The 12,500-nt window shown below is 18.0% G+C and overlaps 8 protein-coding genes across 8 annotated transcripts in view; all 8 read left to right on the forward strand.

Moving 5' to 3' along the window:
- Positions 1 to 1,160: 1,160 nt before the first annotated feature.
- DDB_G0273927 (hypothetical protein) lies at positions 1,161 to 1,886 on the forward strand (the record flags this gene model as incomplete). The annotated part of the gene is made up of 2 exons (XM_639230.1): positions 1,161 to 1,378; positions 1,562 to 1,886. 2 exons carry the CDS (start codon positions 1,161 to 1,163, stop codon positions 1,884 to 1,886), a joined length of 543 nt encoding a protein of 180 aa, XP_644322.1.
- Positions 1,887 to 3,806: 1,920 nt separating this feature from the next.
- DDB_G0273929 (hypothetical protein) lies at positions 3,807 to 4,407 on the forward strand (the record flags this gene model as incomplete). The annotated part of the gene is made up of 3 exons (XM_639231.1): positions 3,807 to 3,915; positions 4,108 to 4,183; positions 4,296 to 4,407. 3 exons carry the CDS (start codon positions 3,807 to 3,809, stop codon positions 4,405 to 4,407), a joined length of 297 nt encoding a protein of 98 aa, XP_644323.1.
- A 181-nt stretch (positions 4,408 to 4,588) lies between these two features.
- Positions 4,589 to 4,855, forward strand: DDB_G0273931 (hypothetical protein; the record flags this gene model as incomplete). The annotated part of the gene is made up of 1 exon (XM_639232.1): positions 4,589 to 4,855. The coding sequence occupies one exon, from the start codon at positions 4,589 to 4,591 to the stop codon at positions 4,853 to 4,855; it is 267 nt and encodes an 88-aa protein (XP_644324.1).
- Positions 4,856 to 5,888: 1,033 nt separating this feature from the next.
- On the forward strand, positions 5,889 to 7,117 carry DDB_G0273933 (hypothetical protein; the record flags this gene model as incomplete). Its single annotated transcript, XM_639233.1, has 3 exons — positions 5,889 to 6,259; positions 6,373 to 6,915; positions 6,994 to 7,117. The coding sequence occupies 3 exons, from the start codon at positions 5,889 to 5,891 to the stop codon at positions 7,115 to 7,117; spliced, it is 1,038 nt and encodes a 345-aa protein (XP_644325.1).
- Positions 7,118 to 7,756: 639 nt separating this feature from the next.
- On the forward strand, positions 7,757 to 8,775 carry rabF1-2 (Rab GTPase; the record flags this gene model as incomplete). The annotated part of the gene is made up of 4 exons (XM_639234.1): positions 7,757 to 7,773; positions 7,874 to 7,914; positions 7,997 to 8,497; positions 8,750 to 8,775. The coding sequence occupies 4 exons, from the start codon at positions 7,757 to 7,759 to the stop codon at positions 8,773 to 8,775; spliced, it is 585 nt and encodes a 194-aa protein (XP_644326.1).
- A 364-nt stretch (positions 8,776 to 9,139) lies between these two features.
- Positions 9,140 to 9,724, forward strand: DDB_G0273937 (hypothetical protein; the record flags this gene model as incomplete). Its single annotated transcript, XM_639235.1, has 1 exon — positions 9,140 to 9,724. The coding sequence occupies one exon, from the start codon at positions 9,140 to 9,142 to the stop codon at positions 9,722 to 9,724; it is 585 nt and encodes a 194-aa protein (XP_644327.1).
- A 733-nt stretch (positions 9,725 to 10,457) lies between these two features.
- DDB_G0273939 (hypothetical protein) lies at positions 10,458 to 11,144 on the forward strand (the record flags this gene model as incomplete). The annotated part of the gene is made up of 1 exon (XM_639236.1): positions 10,458 to 11,144. One exon carries the CDS (start codon positions 10,458 to 10,460, stop codon positions 11,142 to 11,144), a length of 687 nt encoding a protein of 228 aa, XP_644328.1.
- Positions 11,145 to 11,955: 811 nt separating this feature from the next.
- The window catches only part of CYP508A3-2 (cytochrome P450 family protein), a gene marked incomplete at both ends in the record, with an annotated part of 1,867 nt that continues 1,322 nt past the window's right edge, over positions 11,956 to 12,500 (forward strand). Inside the window, 2 exons of the mRNA XM_639237.2 lie at positions 11,956 to 12,012; positions 12,181 to 12,466. Coding sequence (XP_644329.2) covers positions 11,956 to 12,012; positions 12,181 to 12,466 — 343 coding nt within the window. The remainder of the gene's footprint in view (positions 12,013 to 12,180; positions 12,467 to 12,500) is intronic.

Consider the following 12,500-nt stretch of genomic DNA (forward strand, 5'->3'; position numbering starts at 1 on the left):
TAATCTATACTAATTATTAGAAAAAGATAATTATTTGTTTTTACATTTTTTGAAAAGAAACAAATTAAAACCATTTTTTCACCAAGTAACCGGAAAAGAAGTTGATTTTTTTTTTTTTTTTTTTTTTTTTTTTTTTCTTTTTTTTTTTTTTTTTTTTTTTTTTTTTTTAAAAAAAAAAAACTAATATTCCAAAAGGTATTGACGTGGAATTTTTTTTTTTTTTTTTTAATTGAATCATTTATTATTATTATTATTATTTTCTTATTATTTATTACGCAATCAATATTGTGATTTTTTCAATCATTATTAAAAAAAAATAATAATAATGTGGGAAGAAATTTAAATTAATTTATTTAGTAAGGAATACATTACTTGTTTGAAAACATTTTTATTTGGCATTATTACGTAAATTTTATAATAAAAACTCTAATAAAAAAAACAAAAAAAACTACAATAAAATCTTATTTTCCTGTCATCTAAATTATTTACAAAATAATTTTGTCAATTTCGAATAAATATAACGAAAACAAATTTTTTAAAAAAATGACTCTTTTTAAAAAGTTCATAATTTCACATTCAAATATTAATTACTTATTATGAATAAGGATGAAATAAAAAAAAAAAAAAATAAAAAATAAAAAAAAATTGTTTTGTTACCCAAAGATAAAAGATCAAAAAAAAAAAAAAATTAAAAAAAAATTAAATTAAAAAAAAAAAATTTAATTTTTAAAAAAAAAAAATTAAAAATAATTAAAAACGGAACTAAAAATCATTTTCATGAAAATGCATACCTGGTAGTTTTTTTTTTTTTAATATTTTTAGTCGAAAAAAAAAAAAAAAAATAAAAAAGTGTGACAAAAATAAATTAATTTATTATAATTTATTTATTTATTTATTAATTATTTATTTATTTAAAAACTTTTACACATAAAAAAAAAAAAAAAAAAAATTCAATTTTCACACATTTCTCCCAATACAAATAAAACTTTTTTTTTTAATAATTTGTATTTTTTAAATTTTCACACTACAACGACAACAAATATAATTCTTCATTATACAATACTTATATAATATACCACCTTATACAAACATACATACATACATACAAACATACATACATTCATAATATATAATCAATACATATAATTTTAAAATAAGAAATGTATCAGTTTATTAAAAATCTTTTACCAACCAAAGGTAATGAAAGAAAACAACAAGAAACTAAAGATGCAATAACTGAAACTGTTGAAGAAGCTAAACAAGAAGTATCATCAGTTGAAGAAATGGAATTCGACTTATCTTTAGGTATAAATCAAACATCTGGTTCCCTTAATAAATTAGAAGAAGAAAGAGAGAAATTATTTAAAACTGTTTCATTGTTTGTATAATAATAATAATAATAATAATAATAATAATAATAATAATAATAATAATAATAATAATAATAATAATAATAATAATAATAATAATAATAATAAAAAAAATAGAAATAATATAAATATATATAAATATAATTTTCATAAAACTTACAATATTAATTTATATTTATTCATATATTTAGAATTGAAAATCAATTAAAAATATTATCAGAGACAGCATTAAATGAACATCAACAAGCAGAAAAAGAGAAATTAGAAAAGATGTTAAAAGAAAGAGTGAAACCATCAGTTGAAAAAATGGATAAAGAAATTGATATACTTACAAAGAAACTATTAGATTTATATCATAAGAGAGATTTATTAACACAAAAGAAAGTTTATACAGAGGATTCCGCTGAGGATGCAACAAAGATAAATACACCTGAACAAAAAGAATATATACCATTCGATACAATTTCAAAAGGTAGTGATGACGTTGTTGGTTCAACAACTCCAAAAGAAGTTTAAAAAAAGAATAACGAAATATAAAAGGAAAAAAAAAAAAAAATTAACAATTCAATCATATATAAACTCATACAAACAAACAACAACAACAACAACAACAGCAGTAAAACATCAATAATATACTTCATACAAATCTTTGGATAATTAAAAGCGCATACTTTTTTATTTTTATTTTTTTTTTTTTTTAAAAAAAAGCAATAACAACAATAATAAACCTGTAAATAAATAAAACACAACTGAATACAAATTATAAATTTTACTTTATATATTATTTTTTTTTATTTTTCTTTTTATTTTCATTTTACAAAAAAGTAATTATGAATTAGCTTAAGATTTTTTAAAAATAAAATCATGATTAAATAAATAAAAAGTTTAAAATTTTTAGAAACTCATTAAAAAAAAAGGAATATTTTATTTGTTTATAATTTTTAATTATGCAAACCCACATCAAAACATATCACATCACATCACATCACACATTCAGATATTAATCTTATTTTTATTTTCTTTATTTTTTTATTTTTTTTATTTTTTTTTTTTAATTTTACAAAAATAACCCACAAAATATCTAACATCATCCCTAATTCTATATTATTCTTCAATTTAATAAACTTTTTAAATCATATTGAACTTTATAATAATAATAATAATAATAATAATAATAATAATAATAATAATAATAATAATAATAATAATAATAATAATAATAATAATAATAATAATAATAATAAATAGTAAAAATAATAATAATAATAAATTTTTTTTTTTTTAATTTTAGAATTTAATATTTTTATAAAGTTTATCTTAACATACCATATTTTATAATTTAATTTCAAAAAGTAATTACTTGATTTAAAATTAATTTTTTGAAATATTTTTTTTCTTATAACCCCTTCCATTCCACCATCTACCACTATTAATAAAAATAAAATTTCAAATAAACAGTTTATTAATTATTTCATAAAAAATGAGATATTTCAAATAATTTGATAATTAATACCATACATTTTAATCATTAGTATTGAATAGTGTAAAAATAGTCTTTAAAAATTTTAATTGAAAAAAAAAAAAAAAAAATTATTGGTGAGAGTATGTGTGTAGGTGGGGGTGATTATATTTGTGTGGGTTCAATTAAAATTTTAAATTGTCTAGAATTGAAAATTGAAACCTTTTATAAATTATTATTTCTAATAAAAATACTATTTTTAATTCTATTTTAATAGATTTAATTGTCAACAAATGAAAAAGTGTTGCTATTAGTATTCTAAAATCACTTTATAATATTACTTCAATTAATATGGTAAACTCTTCAAACACTTTAATTGTGAGCCAGGATCTCAGTTTTTTCACCAACTATATTAAATTAAAAATTAAACTTGTTACTTCATTTTATAATAAATCTCTTCCTCAATTAAAGAAATTAGATAATTTGTAAATATAAATTATTATTTTACATTTACCTTATATAATATAATTACATTAATTTAATTTTTTTTTTTTTTTTTTTTAATTAATAGGGAAATTTCTAAAATCTTATTATAAAAACAAATATATTATTCAAAAACAGTTTCTTTAAGAAATATTTCTACAAAAATAAAAATAAAAAATTTTTTATATTTTTCATTGATAAAATTTAAATTAATTTCCATTCATAAATATATAACCTTACTTTTAATCATTTTGATATATATAGTCTTAAAATAGAAAAAAAACATTTCTTGTGAGTGATTATTTTAGTGTTTTTTATTAAAAAAATAAAAAAATAATAATAAAAAATTTATAATATATTATAATTTATTATTATAATTATTTATTTTTATAATTAAATTTTTATTATTATTATTTTTTTTTTTTCTTAATTTTTTTTTCTTTATAAATAATTTGAAATTAATTTTTTTTTTTCCTAACTAAATTGTTAAAAAAATGAAATATATTAAATTAATTTTTATTATAATCTGTTTTTATATAAATTATCAAAGTATTAGTTCTCTTGGAAATCAAGTATCCATAAATGAAGCTCTTGTTGCTATAGGTATTCTAAAATCACTTTATAATATTGGCACAAACAATTTTAAAGAAGTTTGTGATTATAATGATTGTTTTAAATGTTCATTATATAATGTTTCAAAACTATATACTATAACTTCAATTAAAATGCAAAAATCTTGAAATATTTTTATTGTTACCCAGGATCCCAATGTTTTTAAATCCTTAACTAAATTAGTAATTGGTGAAAAAGTTCAACTAACAACTTTGTTTTATAATGAAACACTCCCTTTATTAAAAAATTTAAAAAAATTGTAAATATGTATTATAATTACTCAACTTTGTTATAATAACATTATTTTAATTTTTTTTTTTTTTTTTTTTTTTTTTTTTTTTTTTTTTTTTTTTTTTTTTTATAATTAATAGAGAAATTTCAAACCAAGAACATCCTTTCCCAGATAAATTTAATATCCCAGATAAATTGTCAGGAGTTCAATTTAATTCAATTTTTGTACCATTAAGTTCAATTTGGTTTTAGGCAAATATTTATTCATTATATGTTTATAATACATTACCTGGTTTTATATATCCAAAATTAACAAAAAAAATATAAATTTAAATATAAATGGATTTATATTTGACACTCAATCATATTGATAGTAATGTACCATCATTGAAATTAATCAAAAATTTATTAGGATTGGGATTTGGAATTTATAATGAAATGTCTCAAAAAGGTTACAAGAATTTTTCAATTGATTCAATTAATCGAGTATATAAATGTGGCATTGGAGTTCAATTTCATTAACTCTGGTAATGAAGCAACAATTCAAAAATTCACATCACAACAATCATTAATTTCAAAATTTAAACTTTGTTGGTTGGTTTTCAAAGGAATTAGTTTTACTCTTGATCCATCTATTGGTTATTTATTTAATAATTTTTCAAAGATGGATGATATATATGGTATTGATTTATATGTATAAATATATTGCTTTTAAAAATTTTTTTTTTATGTATTATTAATGTAATTTATAATATTTTTTATTTTTAAAATAGGAAAATAAATGGAACTTGTGATCTGGTTAATGAATGTAAAGTTACAAATTGTGTTGTACTACCTACTGTTACATCAACCTCACATAATACATTTAGAAATATTTGTTGTAAAACTACCTCGGTAACACCAGTTGATTATTTGATTGTTTATTAAAAAAAAAAAAAATGGAATGTTTGGCTTTCCAACTCCACAATGGTAATAGCAATGTAAGAGGATTATCTTTAGCACTAAATCTGATCCCCTCCCTTCTTTAAAATTAAAAAATTGATCATTTTTATTTAATTTTAGAATTTAATATTTTATAATGTTTTTCTTTATATCACAAATATTTAAAAATTTTAATTAAATTGCATCCATAAACAGTTTCATAAATCTAGGATGTTTTAAATAAATTAGTGTAATTATTATGAAATTATTTCGATCTATTAATTATACCATACTTTTAATCGATACAATAAACATATTATTTATTATTAAAATAGTTTTTAAAATTTGGAAAAAAAAAAAATAATTTTAGTGGGGTATGTGCAGGTGAGGGTGAGATTGTATCCGTGTGAAGTGTTAATTGGGGTTGAATTAAAATTTATTACCATTCACTAATATTTAAAGCCATACTTTTAATCATTATGATATATAGTCTTAAAACAATAGCAAAAAAAATTTTAGTGGGGGGGTGTGATTATTTCTGTGTTTATGTGTGTAGGTCAAGGTGTGATTATTTCTGTGTAAATATTTTTAAAGGGGTTGGATATAAATTATCATTTATCAAGAATTATATGTCTTAATAAAATTATATTATAATTCATTTATTATTATTTTTATATAATTTTAATTATTATTATTTTTTTTTAATTTTAATTATTGTTGTTTTTTTTATTTTTATTTTTTTTTTTTTTCCTTTATAAATAATTTGAAATTAGTTTTTTATTTTTTTATTTAAAATTAAATTTTATAAAAAAATGAAATATATTAACCTAATTTTTATTTTAATTTGTTTTTATATAAATTATCAAAGTATTGGTGCTGATAGAAATGAATTCCCCATAAATGAAATTCTTGCTGCTAAAAGTATTCTAAAATCACTTTATAATTTTGAAGCAAAAACTTTAGAAGAAATTTGTTTTTATGGTTGTTTTGTATGTTCACCTATTTATGAACCAAAAACATATGGTATAACTACAATTAGAATAAACTCTACAAGATTATCTTTTGTTTCTTATGATTTCAGTATTTTTCGATATTTATCTGAATTAATAATTGAAGAAAATATTCAAATACAAACCGTATTTTATGAAAAAACACTTCCTTTATTAAAAAATTTAGAGCTTTTGTAAATATAAATGATAATTACTCTCATTTGTTATAATTTCATTATTTTAATTTTTTTTTTTTTTTTTTTTTTTTTTTTTTTTTTTTTTTTTTTTTTTTCTCTAATTGATATAGAGAAGTTTCAAAACAAGAACAACCTTTCCCAGATAATTTTAGTCCCCCAGAAAAATTGAAAACTGTTCAATTTAATTCAATTTCTGTGCCATTAAGTTCAATTTGGTTTGAGGGAGTTATTAATAGAATAATTGTTAAAAAAACATTACCTGGTTTTAAATATCCAAAACTAACAAAAATAAATACATATATAAATACATTGAGTTTATCACTCAATCATATTGATACAAATGTACCATCAATGGATTTATTCCCAAATTTAGAATTAATAAATTTTCAAATTCATAATGAAATGTCTCAAAAAGGTTACAAGAATTTTTCAATAGATTCAATTAATCAAGATTGGTATAAAAGAGTCAATGCAATGGAAATCCAATTCATAAACTCTGGTAAAGAAGCAACAATTCAAAAATTCACATTACAACAATCATTAATTTCAAGATTTAAACTTGACTATTTACTTATAGATGGAATTGGTTTTACTGTTGATCCATCTATTGGTTATTTAAATTTTTCAAAGATGACTGATAAAGGTTTTGTTTTGTATGTATATATATATTCTTTTTAAATAATGTTTTTTTAATATCTTATTAATGAAATTATTATTATTTTTTAAAATAGACATATAGTAGGAGATTGTGATCTAATTAAAAAATGTAAAATTTCTAATTGTGTTGTAATGCCTAATGTTGCAGGAAAAAAATACCAAAATGAAATTATAGGTCCTTGTATTACTGGTCGCTAACACCAAATATAATTGATTCATCATCTAAAACTACCTATTGAACAACAAACAACAGCAACAACAGGAACTAATTCAACACAGCTTGATGATAATAATTTTCATTAAATTAAACCTATCATTGATATTTAATAAAAGTTTATATTATAATTATATATATTACATATTATATAATACAGTTTAAAAAGAAATATGAGTGCATTAATTTGATTACTTAAAAAAATGGTTTTAACACAATTGTGTTTTGTCTTTTAATTTCCAATTTATTAAGAAAATTGTAAATGTTGCAGGGAATTTTCAATAAAATTTCTTTCCAGTGAATTTTTTAATTTAATTTCCCTACACTAACTGAGAGAAAAAAAAAAATCATTGACCATTAATTTTTTTTTTTTTAAAAAAACAAATAAAGTTTATTATTTTTTGTTTTTCAATTATTATTTATTTGTTTATTATTATTAAAATCCCTCAGGTGATTTTTTTTTTTTTTTTTTTTTATTTTTTTTATTTTTTTTTTAATTTTTTTTTTTATTATATTGAAATTCAACTTTTTTTTTTTTTTTTTTTTTTTTTTTTTTTTTTTTTTTTTATTTTTTGGTTCAAGAAAAAAAAAATGTAATATAATTTTTATAAAATACAATTAAAATGAGTAAAGAATATGAGTAAGAATCTATTTTTTATTTTTTTCTTTTTTTTTTTTGTTGAAAAAATATTAACAAAAAAAAAAAAAAAAAAAAAAAAAAAAAAAAAAAATTAATATAGACACTTATTCAAATTTGTACTTGCAGGTGATAGTGGAGTTGGTAAATATTAACTGCAATAAATAATAAATAATAATAATTAATAATTAAATAAATAAATTAATTATTAATTATTAAAAAAAAGGTAAAACAAGCATTTTATTTAGAATTACAGATGATACATTTACTGAAACACATATAACAATTGGTATTGAGTTTAAAATAAAGACAGTTTATATTGAAGGTAAACCAATAAAACTTCAAATTTGGGATACAGCTGGAGAAAAGCGATTTAGAGTTCATAATTCACATTATAGAGGTTGTCATGGAGTTATTATAGTTTATGATGTTACAGATCAAAGATCATTTGAAAATGTTCCCTCATGGATAGAAGATATCCGAAGATATGCAAATGAAAATGTCATTAAAATTATAATTGGAAATAAAAATGATTTAGTCTCACAAAAAGTGGTTGACCCTTTTTTAGCTCAAGAATTTGCCGATTCTTTAGATATTCCATTCAAAGAAATAAGTGCAAAACAATCAATTAACATTGAAGAGGCTTTTATCTCTTTAGTAAAGCTTTGTATAAATAGAATTGAAGAAACTTCTCTAAAAAAAACACAATCCCCCGAAAAAAATAATTGTATAATAAATTAATAAAAAAAAAAGGATTTACACTTACACAAACCAATTATTACTAGATATTTTTTTTTTTTTTTTAATAAAATTCAAATCATTTTTAAAATTTTTTTTGGATATTTTAAAAGATGCAAAGCAACACATTTTTTTTTAAAAAAATACACACCTTTTTATAATACTCTTTTTTTAGGGATTACAATTGACACAAATTTTTTTCGAGTGCAAAACGGTATTTTTTTTTTTTTTTTTTATTTAGTTTTAAAAACAAATAATAATACTTAAATATAAATAATTTTTTGTAATATATTATTATTTTTTTTTTTTTTTTTAATATTATAAAATTTCTTTTTGATAAAAAAGTTAAAAAAAAAAAAAAAAAAATTCCCAAAAAAAAAAAAAAATCCCAAAAAAAAAAAAATATCAGTTTTTTATTATTATCATAAACAAATCGATTTTACCAAGAATTTAATAATTAATAGTAAATATAACGAGACTCTTTTGAAATAAAAATTTTACTTTTTTTTTTTTTTTTTTTTTTTTTTTCTTTAACACACTACTTTTTATTTTTTTTTTTTTTTATTTTTTTTATAATTATTCATCACAAACTTCATCGTTGAGCAAGTTAAAAAAAAAAAAATAAAATAAAATGGAAAATTATTTATTTCGCGATGCAAATTCAGAAGAATTAAAAGAAATAGAAGGATTAAAACCAATTAAAAAATTAGAAAATATTTTAAAAGATATTGGTGCACCAAATAAACAAATTACAACATTAGAAAATTATAAAAATTATTTAAAAGAAGATGCATTATCTAAAAAATCATGGGGATTAGAATCATTTAATCAACCAAATCAAACTGACGATGATTTATTTAAAGAGACTGTATTAATTGAAGGTGGTGATAATACTAAACATGTATATTGTTTCATTGATGCCTATACTGCAAATCCTGTAACTATTAAAGTAACAAGACCAGATGCAAATTCATTACAACCCTTGACCAATGTTGAATTATTAGCAATTTATTCAAAAGCTTTTCAATTCATCTATGAAGAAGAGGAAAAAGAAGTAGGTAATCCTGGTCACATTCAAGGTATGCTTAATAGAGGTGTTTCTCATGGCAGATATGGAATTTGGGGTCACGATCTTTCAGATTTAGTTTACAATGGTTTTTCAGATGTTTTAATCTATAAAGATTTCATTTTTTGTGAATTTAGAGTAGATTCTTAAAAAAAAAAAAAAAAAAAAAAAAAAAAAAAAAAAAATAATAATAAATAAAATATCTAAAAAAAAAAAAAAATATTACAAAAATAGAAAAATTTAGATTTTTTTATTTTTTTTATTTTTTATTTAATTTTCTTTTAATCTATTTTTGTAATTTTTTTGTTTTTTTTTTTTAGAAATTTTGATTTTTTTTTTTTTTTTTATTTATATTTTCTTTTAATCTTTTTAATTAAATTTTTTATAATTTCCATTTTAAGCACCAAGATCCTGGCTCTTTTTCATATTGCCTCTTGAATTGTTTTTTTAAAAAAAAAAAAAAAAAAAAAAAAAAAAAAAAAAAAAAAAAAAAAAAGGTTTAAATTTTTTTTTTTTTTTTTTTTATTATTTTTTTTTTATTTTAACAAAAATGGAAGATTACTAAAAATATATATTTGTATTATTTTAGAAATTTTTTTCATAAAAAAAGATCCATAGAACATGATATATAACCTTTAAAATAAACTTTGTTTTATTTTATTTTATTTTATTTTTTTTTTTTTTTTTATTTTTTTTTTTTTTTTTATTTTTTTTTTTTAAAAATAAAACCTCATATTAAAATTAAACTATAAATAAGGATTTTAAAATTGAAATTTTCATTTTCATTTTCATTTTAATTTAAATAAATTGAAAAACAAAAAACAAAAAAAAAAAAAAAAAAAAATATTGTTTCATAATAAAAAATAACCAAATAATAAATAAAATGTTTGAAATTAATAAAATTTATATGGATAATGCATCAGAAGATGAAAGAAAAATAATTTCAAAATCAAAAATTCAAAAAATTGATAAAGAGATATTACCAGTTTGTGCATCACCAGCATCTAATGTTAATGATATTGATAATTTTCAAAATAAATTAAATAATCAATTAAATGAAAAGAAAAAGAAGATTAAAAATCAAGGTATTGTATCAATCGATAGTAATTCATTACCAATAAAGAATAAGAATGAATTAATTCAATTCAATAAGCTATTATCAGAATCAAATGGTAATTTAAAAAATGAAAAAACAGAGTCATTTATTAATGACAAATTAATCGTTGACAAGGATAAAAACCTGTATGGTGTTGGTAGATATGTGGATCATGTCTATTGTGTTTTTGGTAAATATCAATTAAAGAAATCCGTTATTAAAGTCACAAAACCTGATCCAAACATTCCAATTTCCTCTTTGGATTTATTGGCAATTTATACCAAAGCATATCAATACATGTACAAGGAGCAAAAACAATGGTTTGACTATAAGAAAACTAGAATTAACATTTCAAATTCTCCTCATGGTATTTATCGTTATGGTATTAACGATATTCATTATAACGGTCTTTCAACAATCATAGAGTTTGATACTTTTTTAGTTTGCTCTTTTGATGTTGACCCAATTAAATAATTAAAATTACTGGTCTTTTTAATATTAAAAAAAAAAAAAAAAATAAAATAAAGTTAATAATAAAAGATTATAAATTTAACACAAGATTTTTTTTTTATTTTTTTTGTAATTTTAAAAATTTTTTTTTTTTTATTTTTCTCCTCTGTCCCATTTCCCCTCTTTTTTTATATAAAAATTAATTATTATTATTATTTTATTTATATTATAATTAATTATTATTATTATTATTATTATTATTATTATTATTATTATTATTATTATTTTTTTTTTTTTTTTTTTTTGATTAATATTTGACAATTGTCAAGGGATATTTATTGGGTTTTCATTTGTTAATTATATATTAAGATTTTTTTATTGGGTGGTATAGAATTTTAATTAAAAAAAAAAAAAAAAAAATGATAAAAAAAAAATATTTTATTTTTATAAAAAACATGTTAAAGAAGTAAAAAAGAATTTAATACAAAAAAACAATTTGTTTATGTGTATTTTAATTATATAATTAATTTTTTATTATTAATTGGTTTTTTTAATAGATAAAGATTTTAATTCGTACCACAGATTAATTAAATAAAATTGAAAAAAAAAAAAAAAAAAAAAAAAAAAAAAAAAAAAAAAAAAAAAAAAAAAAAAAAAAAAGGTGGCATTTAATTTTTTAGGATTGACCCCAAGATTTTTTTTTGAAAATAAATTAATTTTTTTATTTTTAATTTTTGTAATTTTTTTTTTTTTATTTTTTATTTTTTATCTATTATATAATTTTAAAAAAAAAAAAAAAAAAAATTTATTGCAATAAAACTACAAGTAAAACATAATGGAGTTTTTAAAATTAATATTGTTTCTAATAATTTTTTATATAATCCATAATACTGTTTGTATTTTTTCTTTAATTTTAATAAAAAAAAAAAAAAAAAAAGGATAATAATAATAATTATACTTTTTTCTAAACACAGATATGGTAAAATTTAAATAATTAATTTTTTTTTTTTTTTTTTTTTTTTTTTTTTTTTTTTTTGGAAATTAAATCAATTTTTATCAGTATATTAAATTTAAAAAAATAAATAAAAATGAATTAAAAGGACCAATTCCAATTCCAATTTTAGGAAATTTATATCAACTTACAAGTGGTTTACCACACAGAGATTTAACTAAAATATCTGAAAAATATGGTGGAATTTATAGATTTTGGTTTGCTGATTTATACACTGTTGTATTATCTGATCCAATTTTGATTAGAGAAATGTTTGTTAACAATGGTGATTATTTCCTAGACAGACCAAAAATACCTTCAATAAGACATGCAACTCATTATCATGGTATTGCAAGTTAGTATTTTAAAAAAAAAAAAAAAAAAAAAAA

This window comes from Dictyostelium discoideum (assembly GCF_000004695.1).
Source record: "Dictyostelium discoideum AX4 chromosome 2 chromosome, whole genome shotgun sequence".
In the NCBI taxonomy this organism is placed as follows: Eukaryota; Evosea; class Eumycetozoa; order Dictyosteliales; family Dictyosteliaceae; genus Dictyostelium; species Dictyostelium discoideum.